We start from the raw sequence: 22,188 nt of genomic DNA on the forward strand, positions 1-22,188 counted from the left end.
TCACTGAAGAGTGTTAAAAACAGGAGTATATATCAATATGACACCATGAGATTATCCTTTTCCTAAGTTCCATGTTACATCAGAAGGCTAAAGTGCTGGTTAGTTAACTGATGAGTATATGAACAAGTGACATATACAGAATCTACAGTGACAGGAAGAACTGGGCTCTGAAGCAGACTGCCCAGGTTCATATCCTGCCACTCCTTCCTCCAGTTGTGTTTGCAGCAATGGTTCCTGAAATGTTTCCTTGCCTCTATTTCTTCATCTGGAAAGTGGGAATAATGGTGTATCTTCCTCAAAGGATTTTGAGGATTGAATGAGATTTAAGTACAAAGTGCCTAGTAGTCTTTGCACACAGTAAATCCTCATACGACAACTGCTATGAAACTGCTATTCAGTGTACATTGGTTACTTTATGTCCTCAGAGTAAATTCTCTGGGGTACACATTGTAATTTTTGTTTTTCAGATGAGAAAATTGAAGTTGAGCAAGTGTGATTTGGCCGAATCCATAAAGCTATTGGGGGGGGGTGACTTCTGAGGCACAGCCTTTGTTTGCATTTATGTCATTCCATTGAGACTCTTGGGAGTATAAGTGGGATAAACTCCTGCTTTGATCATTTTACTATAACTAATTTTACTTTGCAGCTGCTTGATGAGGCATACCATGTTTTAAAATTAAAAATGTAAATAATATTTGAAGGTACACTGAACTTTGGGGGGGCAGGGAGGAGGTAGGGTCATAGCCAAGGATGGTCTTGAACTTGGCATCCCTCCTGCCTCCACCTCCTGAGTGCTGAGCTTAGGGGCATGCCCCACGTGTCTGCTTTATGAAGCATTAGGGCAAGGATACAAGAATTCCTGCATGCTAGGCTAGCACTCTACCAACTAAGCTGCAGTCCTGACCCTAGAACACTCAAGGGTGTTTGTAAAGTCATGTGTAAGGAGATATGGCTGCAGACAACAGGTTCTCAAAGCGTTGTCCCTGGACCAGCAGCACGGGCTGGCAACTTGTATATTCAAAAATTTCCCCCAAATCTAGTGAAACAGGATTTTTACGTATGGGTCATAGCCTCTGGATCTTTAACAAGACCCATAGATATTTCTGATACCTGCTGAAGTCTTGGGAGCCACTGCCCTGGGTGAACAACACATGTAGGTGATAAGCTGACATGGTTCATCATGAAGGCTCCAACTGGAAGTTACATATGCAGAGAAAGCATACAGCAGCAATGGAGCAGTCCAGGCGGGACTGTTACTTGACTGTGTGCTTGATCCTTTCTACTCCTTGGACTGAGACCTTCTAGGCACCAGTATCTGTTACAGTTGGACACAGCCAACCAAGCCCAAAGAACTGCGGAGCTGAGAGTGACTCTTGAACCCCAGTTAGGATGCTTGATTTTTCTGATATCAGCAACTTGGGACTTTCAACCTAGAGGGACTGATACAAAGTTTATGTAGGATAAGAGTGGCTAGGGAGAGAGATGGCTTAGTGGGTAAAGTGCTTGACATTGAGGATCAAAATTTGGGTCCCAAGAACCCATGTAAAGTCACATGTATCTGTAACGCCAGTGCTCCTTGAAGCACAGGAGGTTGAGACAGGAGGATTCCTGAGAGAGTGCTTGCTTCACACAGCAGAGAACAAGAGACGATTTCAAAGGAAGTGGAAGGCGAGACCCAAGATGCACAGTTGTCCTTTGACCTCCATGTGTTAACACCTGTCTGCATGTACTAACACACCCACATGCATGTACACACAAAGACCAAAATTCAGAAAGGGCAATAAGTAAGAAAATGGTTATGTTATCATATCTTCCTTCTTCAGGTGGAGGCTATGAGTGAAAGTAACATTGAAAGTGAGTGGGGCTAAAGGATACAGGAAATAAATAGGGAAGCTGTTCAACTCTACCTGGTTTAATTATGGAGGTGAAATGGACAAAAGTAGTTGTCATCATAATCTATGCTAACCAGCAGGGAAGGGTGAGCCATCACCTGGGTAGATCTGATAGACTTTAGAAGCTGGATCCCAGAACTAAGGAGGAAGACTAGACACAAATGAATGCCATTAAAGCCCATATGCGTTTTAAACTTCTGTTTGGATTTTAATTATAAACAAACTCAGGGAGGGAGAAAAGTCAGGGGTATGAAAACACAAGTTTCTTTGTGCTAGAATGTATTTAATGGGTGCAGTTTTTGAAGAAGCCTGTGAAAATACCTGAAATGTGCAGATTCTGATCCGTGAAGAAGAAACTGTATAGTAGCGTGTGCTTTGTTTCTGGACCTAGTAAGGACAGTAGCTCAGAGAAAATGGCTCCATTTCTGGTGATTTACTCCCTTTCTGTCAGAATTATCCCGACTGCTGATATTAGCAAGCAGTAACAGAAGTCCAGTGGAATACTTACCTAGCCAAATCCATTTAACTTTTGATTCAACAAACATTCTTAGAGACCACTTTGTCCCATCCCCTATGCTAGTCTGTGGTAATATAAAAAAGCTCTCAGGGAGATCATGCCTGGTGAAAGTAGACTAGGAAACAAATGTTTCCAAAGAGCAGGTCATGAATGGAGGTCTCCATGCATACAGGAGCACACGGGAAACAGTGGCTAGTTGCCTGCTGGGTGTGTGGAAAGCTTCCTGGTTCTGAGATTGGTTGAGCCATGTCTTCAAGATGAGTAGGACTTATATTTGGCTTCTGGCCCAGGTGAAACTACATCACAAGAGGACTTGAAAATGAATTTGCTGAATTGCCTATTTAGAGTTAACTATGAAGAACAAGAGAGGTGTTAGAAGTATGCAGTCTTATAATAAATTTTGAACCTTTGTAGAGATTAGGAGTTTGTAGTGTCTGAAGTTGGGCTTAGCTGAGATAGACTTTGAGAAGGTTGCTATGCAACTGCTTATTAGTGAGTGAACCTGGGAGGAAAATAGGACTACATTTTGGTGACCCCCCCCCCCAGGCTGTTCTGAAGTAGGCACCTAGGGCCCACTGCAGAGGGGTTCTGTAAATTTTAGGTCATTGAGACTTCTGAGAAGATGGCAAAGAAGGAGAAGCTACTAACAGAGTCCTTCTGCCACCTGGAAGATGAAACCCTAATTACTTGGACTCAGTAAGATTCACAGAAATGATAGACAGTAGGAGAACTTTTTAAAGCTGGTGACCAGGACTCTCACAAGGTAACCGAGTCTACAACTGTGCCGTCTGGTACTAATTAATTGATTTTGTGAGTATCTTTGGTCATTCACTGTGGTCATTACCTTGGAGGAAGAAATACAGGCCTGCTCTCAATTCACTGAAGCCATGGGTCAAATCTAATCAGGCAAAATGTTATAGGATGTGCCCTTGCTCCAACAGTCTAGTTGCAAAATGTAAGAAAGGAGAGACTTGGCTTTGTAGGAAAGGAAAATAACCCACAAAGATATTTTACTTACCAGCTCAATATGAGTCAACAGTATAATACAATTCAATCCTGAGCTTGCGTGCTTCAGAAACATAAAATAATGGTTAGTGTTCCAGGCTAGCAAGATAATTTTTTTTTTCTTAGAGTGGATGAACACTGTTTAGATATTTAGCTAAACCTACTCTGAAAAATACAGAGCAGCATTCTTTAAAAAACAAACAAACAAAAAAACCAAAGAACAAGTGTGCTAAAGGATCCCTGGGTAGTTGTAAGAATGATTTCGACTTCCAAAAGCTTTTGTTTGTAAAGGTTACACTGCTCAATGTCTGGTGTATCAGAACATCAGAACTAAAACTGAGACTTTTATGGGTTTTCTTTTTTCTGTTTTTGATTTTGTTTTTTGAGTCAGGTCTTTACTGTAGAGTCCTGGCTGTCCTGAAACTAGCTCTGTAGACCAGGCTGGCCTCAAATTCACAGAGATCCACCTTTCTCTGCCTCCCAAGTACTGGAGTTAAATGTGTGCACCACCACTGCCCAACCAAAAAAAAAAATAATAAAGTTTATTTTTAAATGAACCTTAAAATTGTAATGATAAACTTATTACATATGTATAATTTATTTCTAGAAAAATAAAACCACCTTCATTTTTTTTCCCCTCAGAATTAGTCAGAGGAAGAATATATGATTTGCATCTGTTACATCTCTCTGAAAAGACATTAGACTTCATGTCTTGCTTCCACATTTGGTGTGCTGTGATGTGTTAATGCAATTCCAGTCCAGCCAGCCACAGAAGGGAAAGGGGGGGTGTCCTCTGATGGCCCTTGCAGGTCATTCTGTGTGTTCCTATCGCTGGCCCCAGACTCCACAGGCAACAGTAGAAGCTTCGGTGCAGGTGGATCTGAAAGAACACCAGTGAACTTTCCATGCTTTTTCACACTCAAGTTCAAAAGTCTGTCTTGCACTTGAACAGCAAGTCCTGTGTGAGTCTGTGACACCAGACATTTGTCGTGTGGAAAATGTTGGTTTACTACATTATTTAGAATCCAAATATGGACACAGTTTTAAAGGGCATGCTGTTACTATTGTCTCTCATCAGCAAAGTCAGTGCTGGAGGTTGTCAGTGGCTTACAGTGGTGGTGGCAAGTTTCTAAAGTTGTAGTGTTTGCTTGAAAGCTAAATTCTGTCATTGAAAATAAATGGTGCCATGTGTTCCCCCCAAAAAACCACATGCACTTTATTTCTAAGACAGTGTCTGCCAGATCCTCAAGTTTAGGTAACTGTTTGTCAGTCATTCAAATAAGAATGGTATCTGTGAAGCAAAGGAAACAGCCAAAGCTGTGTTGTGTGAGCCTGCATTAATAAGCCTGTTTTTTAATGAAAATATTATAGGCACTTGAAGAGCAAATGAGATATCCACATTATAGTTAATCTAATCACTAACATGATTAGGTACTATTTTTGCTTAATGAAATTTGAACAACCTACATTGACAAAATTACTTTCTAAAAAGGGATTAAAATAATTTATAAATAACATACACATTTAGGAAAATAAATGTTTGGGGACAATAAAATACATATGCATTTGAGATATTCTTTTTTTAAATGTGTGTTGGTGTTTTGCTTGTGCATGCGTGTGCGTGCGTGCGTGCGTGCGTGCGTGCGCGTGCGTGCGTGTGTGTGTGTGTGTGTGTGTGTGTGTGTTGGATCCCCTAGAACTGGAGTTACAGACAGTCGTGAGCTGCCATGTAGGTGCTGGGAATTGAACCGAGGTCCTCTGGGAGAGAGTCAGTGCTATTAACCTCTGAGACATCTCTCCAGCCCTGAGCTATTGTTAATAAAATAACTTTTTAAAGCGAAATCCTTACTAAATAAACATGGCCTTCAAGGTATCAGTAGTGGTTATTTTTAAATCAGTGTAAATTTTAAAAATTCCTTTTTCTCTTCACTTAATTGCCATTTTTCTATTTTCTAGTCAAGTGTAGACAATGATTTTCATAATTAGAATAAGTAAAAGTTAACTTACATTAAAAAGGAACTTTAGTTATGTCAGAAAAGCAGAACCAAAAAGAACTTTTTATAACAAAAATTATTTATTGCGACTCTGTTAGGTTAAGAAAATTACTGAATTTTTAACAAATTTATAAGGCAGCAAAGAGTCTTCTCTTAAACTGGGATCTGTGTTTCATAAACTCACACCCAGAATGTGGAGGAGTAGGGTCAGTGACACAGTTGCTTCCAACAGACAGCAAGGATCTGGTCTATTAGAACTTGTTTCATTGCTTGGCTTGAGACTGTAGCTCTGGCCTGGAGCTCACTGTAGCCCAGGCTGGGTGCAGATTCTCTATTGTCTTCCTGCCCCCCCCTCCCTGCCACCGCATTCCCATTACAGGCGTGGGCCATCTTGCCCGGTTCAGGACTCCACTTCTAAGCTGTTTTTTTTCCTCACCTGCTGCATTTGCCTGAAGAGGGCAAAGTGCTTCTGAAACGGAGGTGCCTCAGCAGCAGGCAACAGCCATGTTTAGGAACATACACGGCCCACTTGTGTGACAGGTGGTAGACAGTGCAGGCTGCGTGTCGTTCATCCAGGCATTCAGCACCTCCACTTCCTCCTTAATGAAGTGAGCAAAGTGAACAAATGTCTTCCCCTTCAGAGCTTGTTTTTCCCATTTCTGTCTGACAAGCTCTTTGCTTGAGTTGGGGTGTTTTCCTCACCATTCCAACTGCAATGTAAAATATACAATGCGTTTTTAAAGAATTCTTATTTTCAAAACTTTGTTTAAAGATCAGTTTTAATATAACATAAATTTATTATACATTAGTGACATTTCCCTTTTCATTTGTGCTACAGTGTTGGCATTTCATCTTAAACCATTGAGAATATCCAACTTAATGACTTTTAACCTAGTTTGATTGTACAATTGAGCAACTGTTGCTTGTTTTGTGCCTTAAATTTGCTGTTGGCCTTATTGGTTACTAAATTCAGAAATTGTTGAGAAAAAGGAGCTCATTCCTAAGGTAATGAACTTGGTCTCTTTTCTCTCCCCCCTGAGAAGTCTGGTTATCACATAGCTGTCCTCCAGTCCTCAGGCTGCTCCAAGCTAGATTCATTCTCTGTGCTCCAAAGGGCTGCACACAGGTAACCGGCCAGACGCCCCGTGTAATCACATGAGTAAGCAGAGGGCAGGGCAGGCCACTCTTCACCCAGTTTGTGGAGAGCACACGTGACTCTGCCACTTCTGCCATCGCACACTTCTGTTGGTTCTGAAGTTTAAGACTAAAACTTAGGCACATGCTTGTATCTTTGTAAAAACACATGTTTTCCATTTTGCTTTATTTATTGGGAATTTCATATGAATACTATGTCTATATCATTTCCTCCCTCCTCCTCCTCCTTCCTTTTCCTGTGCCCTCTACTCAAATTCACAGCCTCTCTTATTTTTAATTACTGTTGGTACACACACACACACACACACACACACTCACACACACTCACACTCACACTCACACACACTCACTCACACACACAACACACCACACACACACACACTCACACTCACACACACTCACTCACACACACAACACACTACACACACACACTCACTCACTCACACACACTCACTCTCACACACATACACACCACAACACACACAGAGACACACACTCACACACACACTCACACACTCACACACAGAGAGACACACACACACACACTCACACACACTCACTCACACACACACACACTCACACACACAACACACCACACACACACACACTCACACTCATACACACTCACACACACACACATACACACCACAACACACACAGAGACACACACTCACACACACACTCACACACACACACAGAGACACACTCACACACTCACACACACAACACACCACACACACACACAACACACCACTCACACACACAACACACACACACTCACACTCTCACACACACACTCACACTCTCACACACACACTCACACACACTCACACACACACAGAGACACACTCACACACACACAGAGACACACTCACACACTCACACACACAACACACCACTCACACACACAACACACACACACACTCACACTCTCACACACACACACACACACACTCACACACACACACACAACACACCACACACACACACAACACACCACTCACACACACAACACACACACACTCACACTCTCACACACACACTCACACACACTCACACACACACACACAGACACACTCACACACACACACAGAGACACACTCACACACTCACACACACAACACACCACACACACACACAACACACCACTCACACACACAACACACACACACTCACACTCTCACACACACACACTCACACACACTCACACACTCACACACACACACACAGAGAGACACACTCACACACACCACACACTCACACACACATCACTCACACACACACACACACACACACACACACACACACTTCACTCTAGGGTGGATTATTTTCTTAAGTGTCTGCTGTTTGTGGCCATGGCAGACATTTTCACACAGATGGGCAGGCAAGACAGCACCGCACACTGTATGTGAAGCCATCTTTTTAGTGCACTTTGGAACCAGAATAACAATCTGTAGTGCCAACAGCATGAAACTTTGCCTTTCTGTTTTCCTAGCTCTGTCTTCAGCTGAAGTTTTTCGCACTCTCAAACATCCCTAACACCAACACAGGTTCCAAAATTCGGTACCATTTTTAATATGTCCTGACTGAAAGCAAGTTTGTTTCCAAGTCTGCAGGCTTATTTTCTTCCTTACACTTAGTAAGGAAACGTGCTTACATGGAAATGCAAAGATGATTCAGTCTTGCTATGCACAGCACTTGAAAGAACACCTCCACACTGGAGCCATGAGCTGACCTGCTCGCCTTGTCAAGGGCTCAGGCTCTAAAGTGTCCATCCCTGAGTAGATGATCGTGTGGCATATGGGGACTGAAGACACAAAATACCAGTCCTTGTGTTATGGTGCAAATATGGGAACAATACTGGGAACGGGGTTATATACATGACCCCTAACTCTGTATTCTCTCACCTAGCCTGTGATAAGCTATGAAGGCTGGAGGAAAGGCTGTAAAGAGAAGAGAGTCAAGAGGACCCATACAGGCAAGAGATGCACAAGTTTGGCAGTGAGGGAGAGTGAGATCTGGAAAGGCTTGCAAATTCAAAACATTCAGTTATGTGTATATGAGACTTCAAAAAGATTTTTTCTGTTCAGTTGGCCAACTTACATTAAGCTAGTAACATTACATGTTATTGCCAAAATGTGTGGGGTAATCTCATAGGGCTCCCCTTGTAGATCAAGAGCTCCAGGTGAACCATGGCTCCTGAGAAGGGAGAGCCAGTCTTCTCCAGGGATCACCTCATAGGTGATCCAGTCTCAAGCAGTCAGCCCTAAAGACAAATAAGCAAACCTAAATGAACTCATCAGGCTGTGTTTATGAATTTGTGTGTATGTGTGTGTGTGGAAGTATCCAGAGCCTTGTACTTGCAATTACTTTACAATACTCTCAGCAAGTTGAAATTTTAATAAAAGTCAAAGAGACATTATGGCTTCCTAGTATGTGCCTGGAGTTTAACCCTTTCTTATATATGTCCTAACTAGCTGTCTCCTGAGCAAGTTACTCGGGCTCCATAAATTTCATCATTTGCACTTATAAAATAACGAGGAAAAAAGTGAAAATAGTGCCTAGCAATGCCTCATAGAGTTATTGGAGTATTTAGTTACATAATGGATTTAAACATGGATAGTATGGATATTTAAGCAATAAATATTAACTATTCTTGAGGGGAAAAAGCCACATGATTACATAATCAAGTGAACCCTGGGCAGGTAGTGATCTAAACTGAAGTCGTATTTCAGAGAATAATTTTTTTCTTCTAAGATACATTGTAAGAGTTTTATGCTGGGTTGGAGAGATGTCTCAGAGGTTAAGATGGTTGGAGAGATGTTTCAGAGGCTGCTCTTCCAAGAGGTCCTGAGTTCAATTCCCAGCAACCACATGGTGGCTCACAACCATCTGTTATGAGATCTGGTGCCCTCTTCTGGCCTGCAGGGATACATGGAAGCAGAATGTTGTATACATAATAAATAAATAAAATCTTAAAAACGTTATCACACCCGATTTAAAAAAAAAAAAAAGAGAGAGTTTTATGCACTACCGGTTGAACTTAGAATACGTTGTAATTCAGTAACCACGCACTGTTCCTGAAGGCAGCCCATGAGAAATCTGATCAGTCGTGAGACAAACAAGTTTCGTGTGCTGCCTTCCTTTCCCTGGGAGAGACTGTAATGTCTACCTTTGCACTGCTTGTCTCAGTGCTAACCAAGAGTCTGTAGCCTTTCTCAAGCATGGTGCTTAAGCATTTTTCTTTTTGATTATTTATCCCAAAAGTAGGAACATTAATTAGTTAGCTAGAAACAGCACTATTGCAAACATCACATAGCTGCACAAATTTGTGATCCTTGTAGATATTAATTCATTTGCTGGGAAGCTGGACCAATTTTCAAATTAAATGGTTTAATATAAAGGAGAGGGGAAGTCCCAGATTTTTCATAGTAAGCATTTCCTAGCATGGACTTTCCTAAAAAGATTTGAAAAGATTGGCTCTTTTCTTCTTCCTGTCCTTGTTCAACCCAGGAAGGAGGACAAGCAGCCATTAAAAAAAGATGTGGCTGCAGTTAGGCTCTGGGATTGTGTGGGTCCGAAGGCTTCTGGAAGTTTCCTCTTTCTGACAGGGCTTAGAGTAACCTTTCTGACTACCAGACATTTCTAGAAGACACTGATTAGCCAGTGCTGACTGCATTTGATTATCTTTGGCACTTAACTTGCTTTATTTTCATCTTGTCTGATCACAAAGCAACCTCCGGATTATTCTTCTAACACTGTGTGATTGGAATAATAACTTAGTGTGTTGGAGGGTTTTGTGTTGCAGCTGAGAGGCATGTAAATACAAGCTGCTTATTTGCAAGAAGCTTCCAGATTTGCAATATGATTGCTATGGAAACCACATAATGAAAACCTTATAACCATCTGTGTGGTTTGATGGATTTTATTGCATAGCTGAGCTGTTTTTGTTTACTGTTATTAAAATGTTGAATGGAATATATTAACCCACAAACATTGACTATTTGAGGTATTAATTAGTATTATATAATGACATTGTGCCTCAGCAGGATAATAAAGTATGTTTAATAGTAAATCTAAGTAAAATAACATGTGAAAGTATGTATTTCTAATATGGGATGAAGGTAATTATTGCCTGGAATTTTAGTTATTCTTCTGTGGCTTTTAGTGGTATGGGGAGGGTTTTCTCTGTTAATAAATGAACGTTAGGACTTCCTTGATTTGGGGGTCCATTTGTTCACAGCATTTAGTCAGTACCTTTCTTTGTACCAGGCTCTCGTCAATATCCATTGTGAATATTATCCTCTAAAATTAAAAACAAACAAAATTTGAGTTTGTCTTTTATGTGGAAGCTATTTGTATTGTTGGGGCCAAGATGAATGAATTGTTAAATCTTATTTAGAAAACTTGACGGATGGATTGCATAAGGTTTTCACCTCAAATGTCAGTACAGTTTTGAAATGCAAGCAGGCAGCGTCGCAGAAGCCTCTCATGCTCCCCAAGACTGCCTACAAGGATGGCCTCACAGAGGCTTTTCTGTAAATATTGGTGCTCAGATATTTTAATGTCATTATTTTGATGATTTAATAATCATGACTTAGAGGCAGTTTTCCCACACCAATACAATCCTTAGCATATCCTATAGACACATTTTAATAAACTAAAGATGAATTTGTGGTAATAAATTCTTCAAATTTTGTTGTTAACTTTTCCATTTAATTCTTACCATTATTTTTATGGTATGTTGATGCAAACATTGGATGGTGAGTCTAAATCCCAGTTTCTTTTTGAAAGCCCAAAATAGTGTTTCCTACCTAGCTGTGGTTATGCTTGACTAAGGACAAGCGTTCTTATGGTCTTTACCCCTTAATACCCCTGGGTTTGTAGCCAGACTGGTGAGAGTGGATATGAAGGAAAGAGAAAGGCAAGGCAAGCTCCATCTTTCACCTTTAAAATAAATGTACCATCTGTGAAAAGAGTAGGTGGGATTAACTGTAAGTTTCTGCCTTTCGAGTTTATGTGAGAACACCCTATAAACAACCCGCTCGTGATAAGTAGTCCTTGAGATTTAGCCAAAGTGAGACACGGTTGTTAAAAGAAGTGTCCCGTATTAAATTACCGAGGTTAACTCAGCAGTGTGCATGAAGACAAATAGTTCCAGCTGCTCCTTATTTTGGAGCTTTTATTATTTTGTCTGAGTTGAATTATATAAACTCAAACCACTTATATTTGACTTCTAAGCACAGTAACTCTGAAGCTTGCTTCAAATCCTGGTGTTGATTAATCACTAGTTAAAATGTACAGGAGACTTTTCTAATACTTTAGAGTTGCCCTTTTCTCTGGTATGAACCCTATCCGGTTGCAAAAACAACTCTGTGTTCCTCCCCCAACAACACAGATTATCTGGGCTAGCCTCTTAGTGACGGTATGTCCATTTGCCCTCTAGTCTCTAGACCCGAGCCTTAAAATATTGAGGCAGGCAGGCAGGCAGGCAGGCAGGCAGGCAGGCACAAAGCTTATCAATTCTGGTTCCTCGACCTCTCCCAACATCTCCTTCCCGTTTCCTCTGCCCTTCAGTTCAGGACTTCCTTCCTCTTTATCTAGGCTCCCCACGCCCCTCATTCAGACCATCGGAGACAATGGGATCTAATGATCATTTTTAAAGCAGTTTCAGCCCTTCCCTGTCTGCTAGAGACCTTCTAGGGCTCTCACTGCCCACCAGACGGGCCCCCATTTCTTACATTCTCCCCTGTCTTGTTCTTCCCAAGAGTACCAAGTTCCTTTGTCCAGTGAGTGTGCCTGTGCCGGAATTGCTCGCTAAGTTGCTCTTCTGTGGATCTGGAAAGAGCATCTCATCTGACCTTAAAATTCTTTGTGTTTTGCAGCTCTTGTGTTGGTCCTGGCTTGAGGGATTCCCCCTGCACTACTGGGTGCTTGGCATCCCCACATCAGTGATGTCCCTTGTTAGCTCCTTTCCCTCAGGTCTCCTCAGGGCCAAGCATCTTTCCTTTGCCTTCTTGGCAAATGTTCCCTCTCACATAGGTAATCCTCAGTGAAAATTGGTTGACTGGTTGATTGATTTCATATTCATTGTGGCTACCAATGTATATATTACATATACATTGTGGATTATTCTTGAGGTAGGATTGTTTTAATTTAGTTTTTCTTTGGTATGCTACATTAAATATTTTTCGGTTTTTTATATAAGTCCTTAAGTAGGGAAAATAATGATGTAATACATCTGTTTTTAGTAGAAAAAAAGTGACATAGTTTGATTCTGTTTTTAAATTTTTAAAAACCTAAAAATTTAACTTTGTGTTATTTGTTCCATATCCTGGCAAGAGAATGCGCTTAGAGTGTGTGGGAGAAAAAAAATCTGAGCAAAGCACTGATTACAGGGAGGATAGAGAACATGGTTTACACCACAGACTCAAGTTCCAATCATGTGCTTTGGAAGTTTGCCCCCTTCTACATCTCAATCGTCTGTAGAATGATGACTTATAACCACTCATCTACAAAGCTTTCCTCCGTAGTATTCGACACATAGGAGACCCACAGTATTATTTGGGGAATTACCTTGAAGTGTTAGGACCCATCTTGTGAGAGGATTACGTGAGGAAACGAATGAACATGTCTGACAATTGATGACTTCCAGGTTATCTATATTTTATATCACACATTTTCCCCTGTGCCGTCTTGATGTTTTAGGGACTGTGGTTTGATTGCACTGTTTCTGCTACTCAGTATAATGTAGCATATCTGTGTGATGCTGGCTGTTACTTTACTAGATTTAAGGGCTGTACTGGATTTGAGGTTGCTCTAGACAAGATTCTCTAAGTATTTCAAACAAATATGCAGCACAGTAGTGCATATCTTACATTGTGTCAGGTCAGCTTAAGCCTTGCTGAGGTTGCTGTTTGGTTATTAACAGGGGAATTCAGATCTTGAGTGTCTCGTGCTTTTAAAGGTGATCGTTTAAGTGCCATAGACTTCAGCTCTTTCATCGGGGTGGGTGCTGTGAAGGAACACAGGGCCTGGTTAGTGTGCCACTTATCTGTTTATTTGCAGAGGAGGAAGAGGATGCTGCTTCGGTGAAGATGGACGAGCAAGGGAAGGGGAGCCAGGACAGCACACCCCATCCCTCCGGTAAGCCTGGCACTGTTCTAGTCACTTTCTAACTCTCTGGAGGTGTTTGCACAGCTCCCCGGAGCAGTTGGCTTGTTTGGTCTGTATGTCTTCTGGCTGAGAAGCTGCTTAGTCCCATTTAGGATGCATGAAAACCACTTGAGAAGGATTTATAAAGTAAGCCAATTTATACAAGGTATTCCTTCCTGAATTACTTTGTAATGACTCAATTAGCTTTCATTTCTGCACAAAGGAGATTTAGTTGCATAAATTAGCTTATCATCATTGAGGAAGTGTCACTGCTAAAGGACAGTTTATAGATACAACATGCAGTTGCTGTCAAACCTATAAGAATGTAATATAGACATCTGTGTATACTTTGTGCTTGAGCAGAAGAGACTTCTGCCATTCAGAGACTAACAGGGGACAACAAGTTGCCCAGGGGACTGGCAATGTAGACATCTCTGAAAAGGTCAACTTGACACAGGCTCTGACAATCGACCCACAGCTCTGTCTTCTTTGATAAAAATCAGATAAACTTAAGACCGCTAATTGATCTGCAGCCTGTTTAAATGTTGGCCATGCATGTCTTCATTGCATATGATTAACACACAAAGCAAATGAATTGGGTAAGAAATGCCAGAGTCCAGTGACAGCAGCTTAAAAATTAGAAAAGGACACTGGTTGCCTAGAAGGCTGGGGCGGATATTCTGCATTATCCATTTCCACCTGGCACATGGCCCCAAGTACTAATTGTGACCGAGACTGGAAAATAACTTTGTACATGATGTACAAAGTCACACGATACAGACAACTTTACTTGCTTGTTGTTATTTCCAAGTAGCACAAGATAAACTATCTGTGGCGCAAACATGAGGTTAGTTTTGATAAACCAGCAATTATTTTACAGGGAGAGAAGAGATGGCTGCCTTCTTATCAGGACTTTACACCTCTTCATAGCCACATGCCAGCTGGGGCGAGGTCTGCCCTGTCACCCCCAGGTCCTGTAAAGACCTGGAGTTTGGGTCACCTTCCCCTTGCTGATATGACCATACATCACTCTTTTGAGCTGTCAGAAGCAGGGTGGACAAGCAGTGTGTGTTCAGGAAGTAGCTTTCCCAAGGCCTTCCTACTGTGGCATATGGAAAGGAAACGGAGGCCTGATTCTGGACCTGGACAGGAAGGCGGGAGCAGGTTGTTGCAGAAGGCTCGGGTTTTGGTTTTTTTTTTTTTTTTTTTTTTTTTTTTTTGTCGTTTTTTTTTTTTTTCCAAAAGGAAACAAGGACAAAGTCATTATAGAAATTTGCACTACTGTCCTGTAAAACACAGCTGTGAACCATGGCCGCATGTAAAGCCCCAAGCACTGTGCTTGATAGTAAAGTAGGTATATATATTTTAAGTTATGTATCATGAAGTTTCTGCCCAAAGCATACAGGTTTCTTTTTAAATTTTCTGTGCATGTGTAGAAGGCATATAGACCTTCCACAGATGCAGTGGCCATGCCTCAAGCGTTTGCCTTTGAGGGTAGTGGGGAAACAGTGAGTAGATGCGCTTTTCATGCCATAGCCACAAGGTTCTACAACCTTTCTTGTCTCTCGTGCATTGGCCTGCTTTTAAGTCACATTTAGTGTCTTTGCATGGTGGTGACCTTTGCTCATGACTGTGCTGTCACTGACTAGAAGCTTGTCACACGGGGCACTGAGTAGACAAAGGTGTTGCTATCTTTTGGGTTTGGGTGGGTGTTGCTATCTTGCTGAGCATCATATGACATGAACCTTACTCAAGGATGTTATGTATTTTTTACACTGACTAATTTTATGAAAAACGATCAGTGTAAATAGTAATCAGTAAAATAGAAAAGTAAATCTGAGTTCATTTTGTCTCCAACAAGTTGCTTCACTTTTATTTTTCTTGCACAGATCTCTCTTGATTTTTTTCAACACTATGAAAATATGCTTCCCTTTCTAAAGTACTTCTCAAGTTTGTGGTACCCAGGGAGAGGGTCTCCAAGTGTCATCATCATGCTTCATTCATTGTCATCTTGTTTTTTATAGTCTTGCCTTTATAGAGTATCTGGTGTTTACATGTTCAGTTTGTACTTTGGTAACAATTCTGTTAGCTTTGCTCAATATCTATTTTATATTTTTAAAATCACATTGTCTAAAACATTTCAAAGGCTAGCTAACTTTTTTTTTTTTTTTTTTACCTTTTTAAAATAGCTCATGCCCCTAGGACAGTGCACATAACAAGGTGAACTTTGTGTGGTAGTTTTCAAAATACTGATTGTGGTATAGCTAGAACAGTGTTAATTCACAGAAGACAGCTAAACCACATTAACCGTGCTTCTGGAAGTTTCATATTATAAAACGTGCCTATCTTGGGGCAGGGATTCTTGGGGCAGCAGGAGGGTATTTGACTAGCATAAGCAAGGCTCCGCAGTTGGTCCCCATCACCACAAAGCAAAGCAGAAAAGTCTCATGTGGGTTGTCTTCCAGGGCCTAGGTAAAAGGTGCTCATTCTAATGAGCGTTCTGTGCTTTCAAAGCTATGTTTGTACACAACTTTTGTCTGTGGATGTTTAGACACACTTCCATTTTGAAGATGAACTAGAGGAGCTTCCTACGTACCACAAACAAGATTGCTCCTAATTTTTTATGCCCTGCATACTTTCCCAAAGAGATGGGGTGATACCCATGCTGCTGGCTTTCCCTCATTGTCAATGCTTCCTCTTCACACCTAGAACCTCTGTCGTATGTACATAAGCTGCCCGGTACATGCACACATTGTTGTTCAGCAGTAATCACATGTGGGACACAGATTTGAGGTGGGCTGTTGGATCCCGTCACCATCAGGGTCATAGAAAGCATGTGGAGAATGCATCCTTCCCCCATATCTCCCTCTCGCTGGCTTCGTGGCCCCCTTGCAGCAGTGAGGTTTAAATGTCTAGGGAGAGACACGAGGTCTCTCCCTTGCCTGCTTCTATAACTCCCATTAGTGTTAATGGGGGTTTCTCCAAGGGTGTCCAGATGAAGGGAAACCCCAACGTGATAAGAGCATGTATTAAAAACACCATATACTTTCTTTTTGTCCTTTCTTCCCTGCCCCTACTTAAAAAAAAAAAAATCTATTAAACAGAAAGTGTTGTGCGAGAGTCTGAAGCCGGAGGACGTGCCTGGACGGCTGGGGACCCACTGGGACCCCACATCTTGGCCAAAACCCTGGCTTTAGATTCTAGCCAAGTTTGTTTCCTCCACATCCTTGGACCAAACCTAAGGCTGAGCAGCATGGGAACATGTCCCGGCCCCGGCTGGGGAAACAGTTATTTAGCCCTTCTACCTCTTGGCTGGAACTGTGTGGAGAGCCTCACATGTGAAATGATGTCATCCCCTCTGCTCTAATTCCTTGACTCTCAAGCTGACACTGACAGACTGCATGGGGTGCAACATTTGACCCATTTAGTAGTTGATTTAATCTGACAGGAATGTTTCAACTTCTAAATCTCTATTTGTCTAAATAAGTGGTTTTTAAAAGAAATCAGTCACTTTATTATTAAGTGATTTTTTTTTTTTTTTTTCTAAAAAAAGAAAGAAATTGACAGTGTTTGGAGATATCTGGCCAGCTGGAGTGCCCTCTAGTGTCCATTTACAGAATTTATTTAATACAAGCTTGGGAGTGGGGGTGGTGTGATACTGGGGTGGCCACAAGCTTTGTTAGCTCTTGGTTGGATTCTGAGGTTTATACGCGTCCCTGCTGGTGTTCCTGCTGGTTTTAGTGCTTCAAACCCAAGTGCTAAAGTAGAGATCCCCCCATCCTGTCCTGGCTCCGTTGTCCCTCTCTTTCACTCTTAAAAAATAAAAATTAACAGGGGATTCTGGTTGATTGTATTTTCCAGTCCTTATTTCTTCTTACAGATATAATTGAAAAGGTGAGTCCTATAAATACTTAGATTCCATGTTATTCAGATTCTCTTTTTAAAAAATATTAAAGACCTTAAGGGGAATTTTAAATCCTCTGATAAATTAATACTTTGTGCTAACTATGCTGATGTGACTAGCTGTGTGTAGATTGCCAAGGAGCCTGCTGTGAAAGCCGTCTAACAAAACTAAGATGACAGCCCTGATCTAGCATACATCTTCACATTATCCACTCAGATTCAAAGATGACATTCCAGAGATGGAAGTTGTCAGCACATATGTGTTCTGCCTGGCTAGCGAACACACGGGCATCTTATGCCTTATTGATATTACTTGCATTCTTTTTTCCTGAACTCATCAAAACTCAATTATCATGAAATTAAAAACAGGAAACAGTTCTCAGTGTAACAAAAGCGTCCAGTGTATTTAACTGTGTGCTGTGTTTCAGGAGACCCGCACTGTGAGTGACAAAGCATTTGTTACCCAGTTACTGTGGTATTACAGAGCGGAGAGCACTAAATAATCAATCAGTTAATGGTGTGTATGGCAGTTTGAGCACATCACATCCATTGTGCTTATGCCAGTAGAAGGATGAGCTGATAACTCCAGTATATGTCGCATGTTTATTCAGAACCTAATGTCCTAGACCTAACTGACAAAAAAAAAATCTGCAATGGCAATTTCAAAATTGCAAAAATATGTTAGAGACAACTTTGAGAGACTTTGGGTACAAATGCTTTATATTTGTGTATTGAAGTCTACTGTTATCAAGTATTCCAAACTCAGTGATACGGTTACTTCCGAGGTGTCTGTCCCATCCCATACCTGTCGGTGATGATACAGTGCGGCCAGTGGTTCTTCAGAACACGCGGCAAGCACACAGCATCTGCTGTTCTGATATGAATGCCACCGCTGCAGGGTTTACATTAAGAATGGAGGGGGAGGGGGCATGGAAAACCAAATCCTTCTGAAACGATCTTCATGAACACACTCAGGGGAGGGCTCTCGTGGGTTCACTGGGAGGTTCCGTGATTCAGGCCAGAGCTGTTTAAACCTTCTAGCAGTGTGGGATGGTCCTTTCTTTTCTGTGGTTCAAGCCATAACTCCAACTTTCTCTTCCTTTTTCTAGGAGATAGAAGCACTGATTACGCTAATTTTTACCAGGGTCTGTGGGACTGCACTGGATCCCTTTCTGACGAGTTGTCCTTTAAGCGTGGTGATGTGATTTACATCCTTAGCAAGGTAAGAGAGCACCCCCAGAATGACAGCTGTCAAGGGGAAATACATAGCTCAGTTCTCCTGCATTTGAATTTACGACATGAGGGAAAAATGCCAATCGCATTCTTCTGGGTCCTTGTTAACAATTGGAAGTTCGAAATAATTAATTATTTTGTCAAGTGGAATATAATCAGAATTTAAACACAATCAGATAACAGGATTCAACTTACCAGTGTGTTTACCTATCACTCCAGCCTTGGCAGGCATCCACCTACTGCCTTCTCCAGAAACAATATACTTATGTGAAAGTTAACATTGTAAGGTATTGGGCCATTAATTATGTTTTTCTTGCTTCTTCCTTCTTATTCTTCTGTGTGCTTATTCTGAGTTTGCCTGCCATTCTCCCCTGGAAGCTGTGTTTATAGAAGAAGTTTTTCATCTTTGTGTAAACACGTTGGTGTTCCGACAATTTAAAGGCAATGCTTTTCTATCCAGACAGGTTGAGGTAATTTTTTAAAGCTTAACACGCTATATTTGTACTCGTGGTGGCAAAGTCTGTTGCCACAGACTCATCTTTATATTCGTAAGAACAGTTGTCTCTGCTTCTTTCTGAAATGCTGGACTGGAGAACCTGTGAGCTCTAAAACTCAGGGTGGTATACTCCTGGTACTATGTATGAGCTCTCTTCATTTTCATTTCAAATTTTTCTACCGTACCATAGGGATTTAAAAAAAAAAAAAAAGAAGTCTACTTTTGAGACTATCTTAGCACCAAATGATGAGTGGAAATTATTTGAACATGAGCATGGAAATGTTAAATAAGTCATAAGCTTAACACTTTAATGTGATTGATCTGAAAAATAGTTTGGATATTTCAGAGGGATAAGTTTTTTTAGATACAATGGGAATTTGAAAATAAGGTCCCATGTTGTATTTTAACATTGGATGGCTAGTACAGAAAATGTTGACCCAACTGGTCATTGAATCTTAGAGTGGGCATCTTAATGAAGATGGTCTGTTCTTGGTTCTACAAGTGAGGTCCATGAGTCTCAAAAGTACACTCAGTACTTGGGCTGTAAGTCTTGACTCCTTCTCTCCTGCTTAATTTCACACCATAGTGAAGCTTCCACAGTACCAGGACACATCCTCTGCACCAGGAATACATAAGCACTTGTAGACTGATGGGTTAAGGAATACTAAGAGTAACTGAATGCAGATAGCTGTGATAACGGCTATTAAGATGCCCAAAGCCTCGTACAGTGTTCTTGCTCACAGTGTGTTATTATTTGTTGTTGCTTCCAGAAAGACATTTTAGGTTCTTGGAAGTCACAGGTAAGTAACCAGCCCTACTACAACTCACCACCACTAGTAGGGATTGAACCCACGGCCTTTCTCCTGTTAATCAAGTGTTGTGCAACTGAACTAGTGCCTTAACCTGGCCCCCACCCCCTCATTTCCCTAACTGGCTCAGACTGGTCTTGAATTCCACTCTGCCTCCCAATGGTGTGATCCCAGGCATTGCCATCGTGGTGTCTTCTTACTCCACAGGATGGCTCTTGGTTAAGTCCTTTATTGAGCAGATAATTTTCCTGAGTTAAAACAGCAGCCTTTAAAGTTAATTGTGTCACAGAATTCTCCCTGTTTGGCCCAATTCTTATTGGGAAACTTTCCTGAAATCTTTTCCCAAATTTACCAAGCTCACTGTTTCTATAACCAATTTGACTGCAAGTATATAAAATTAAAAAGTTGACTAACTTCTTTGTGAAATTTCAGATTCTAGGGATAAATGGCATAGCCATTGTACTCCTTTTGCACATGTGGAGCTTGTAAGGCCCACGTGGATGTGTCTTAAGGCCTTCTTCCTGAGTCACTTTAGCTTCTGGGAAGCCCGCCCCCAGGACAGACAAGGTGGCGTGGGCTTGGCTCACTTCCACTGTTTCCTGTTCGTGTGAAATTAAAAGTGTAACCCTAGTGTGCTTCCAGGATGCTCAAGGTGGAAGTTCAGGTCCCAGAAACGTGTTTTGTAAGGACTGTAATTTTATGTATAAAGCTTGATGTAAGAACTTGGGGTTGAGGTGGCCCAACTCCCGGGAGGTGTTCACTTCCATCTAAACTTTTTAAAAGCGGTTTTCCGAAGAGAACTGTCCTGCTCTGTAGGGCCTTTGTAAGGCTTCATGTTCCAACGTTAGTCAGTCCATTGGGTTCCTTCTAGAGATGGGCATTTTAGCTGGGCCTAATTTGGGTTTTTGAAAAGAGGAGTCAAGAAGTATGAACTTGTTAGCCACCATATCTCCCCCATAGGCCAAATGATTGCATGTTCCCAGTCAGCAACTGGGAGACTGAAGTGGGGGGTGCATGGCTAGAATAAAGAGAGCAGCAACCAGCTCTCCCTGACAATCCCCGAACCACAGGCTTTGCTGGGGCTGTTGGCAGTCTGCTTGCTATGGAGTCAGCGTGCTTGTGAGGACTCTGTTCCCCTGTACTGGGGAGGTTCGGAAAGGAATCGCTCGAGATTCTTTTTCTTGCTGTAACCTCACAGTTTTCGTCTATTTGGCAGACAGAGATCTTACATTAATACCATAACTGTGTTTGATTTCCAAATGCTTAAAATAATAAATTGCGAACTCAAGATTTTGAGAAGACAGTAATGAATTTCTGAATCAAGTTGGGACCAGTATTGTATATTTTTAGAAGGATAGCAGTCGGGTTGGTGAGGTGCTTAGCAGGTAAAAGTGCCTGTGTTTGCCCTGACAACCTGAATTCATTGAGGCCCACACAGCGGAGCACAGGGCTGACTTGGGAGAGTTGTACACACACTAAATAAACACAGGATTTGATTTTTAAGTATAATCAGTATAAAATCACTACGATTTTATATGCCTGGAAATTGTTTAGAGTGTTGTCTAGATTTTTGTGATAACGGTATGAAATTTTTACCATTTTAATTTATTTTTTCACTCCATCTAGTGGCTCAGATTGAGTGGTGCAGGTAATTGCAGCTAATGTGCACCATCAAAATGGCGTCATTAATTCAACTTTAAATCTAGCTATGGGTTATTACTTTCCCATCTCATGTCAATAAAGTATTAGCGGTAATCATGAAAAATTGTGTTCATCATTTTGAATTGTGTGGATATTGTATACACAGGAAGAATATATTTTAAGGAATCTAACATAATATTTGTGGAAATGTCGAAAATGAATACTTTATGGGAATGTCATGACTTTTTAAATAAATAAAACCATTTTAAAAAGTTTTAAAGAAATGCTCCTTAATCTTAGAAATGCACTGACTTTTAATTTGAAATGTTACTGCTGATTTGACTCACTGCCCACAAGTTTGTCAGTTTTGAATGCCCTTTTTGAAAAG

General features: G+C 41.2%; 1 protein-coding gene across 1 annotated transcript in view; it reads left to right on the plus strand.

The window, feature by feature from the left end:
* Positions 1–22,188, plus strand: part of Skap2 (src kinase associated phosphoprotein 2) — a 149,901-nt gene that overhangs the window by 115,153 nt on the left and 12,560 nt on the right. Inside the window, exons 10-11 of the mRNA XM_027429626.2 lie at positions 13,632–13,709; positions 18,731–18,843. Coding sequence (XP_027285427.1) covers positions 13,632–13,709; positions 18,731–18,843 — 191 coding nt within the window. The remainder of the gene's footprint in view (positions 1–13,631; positions 13,710–18,730; positions 18,844–22,188) is intronic.

This window comes from Cricetulus griseus, chromosome 8, assembly GCF_003668045.3.
Source record: "Cricetulus griseus strain 17A/GY chromosome 8, alternate assembly CriGri-PICRH-1.0, whole genome shotgun sequence".
Taxonomy (NCBI): Eukaryota; Metazoa; Chordata; class Mammalia; order Rodentia; family Cricetidae; genus Cricetulus; species Cricetulus griseus.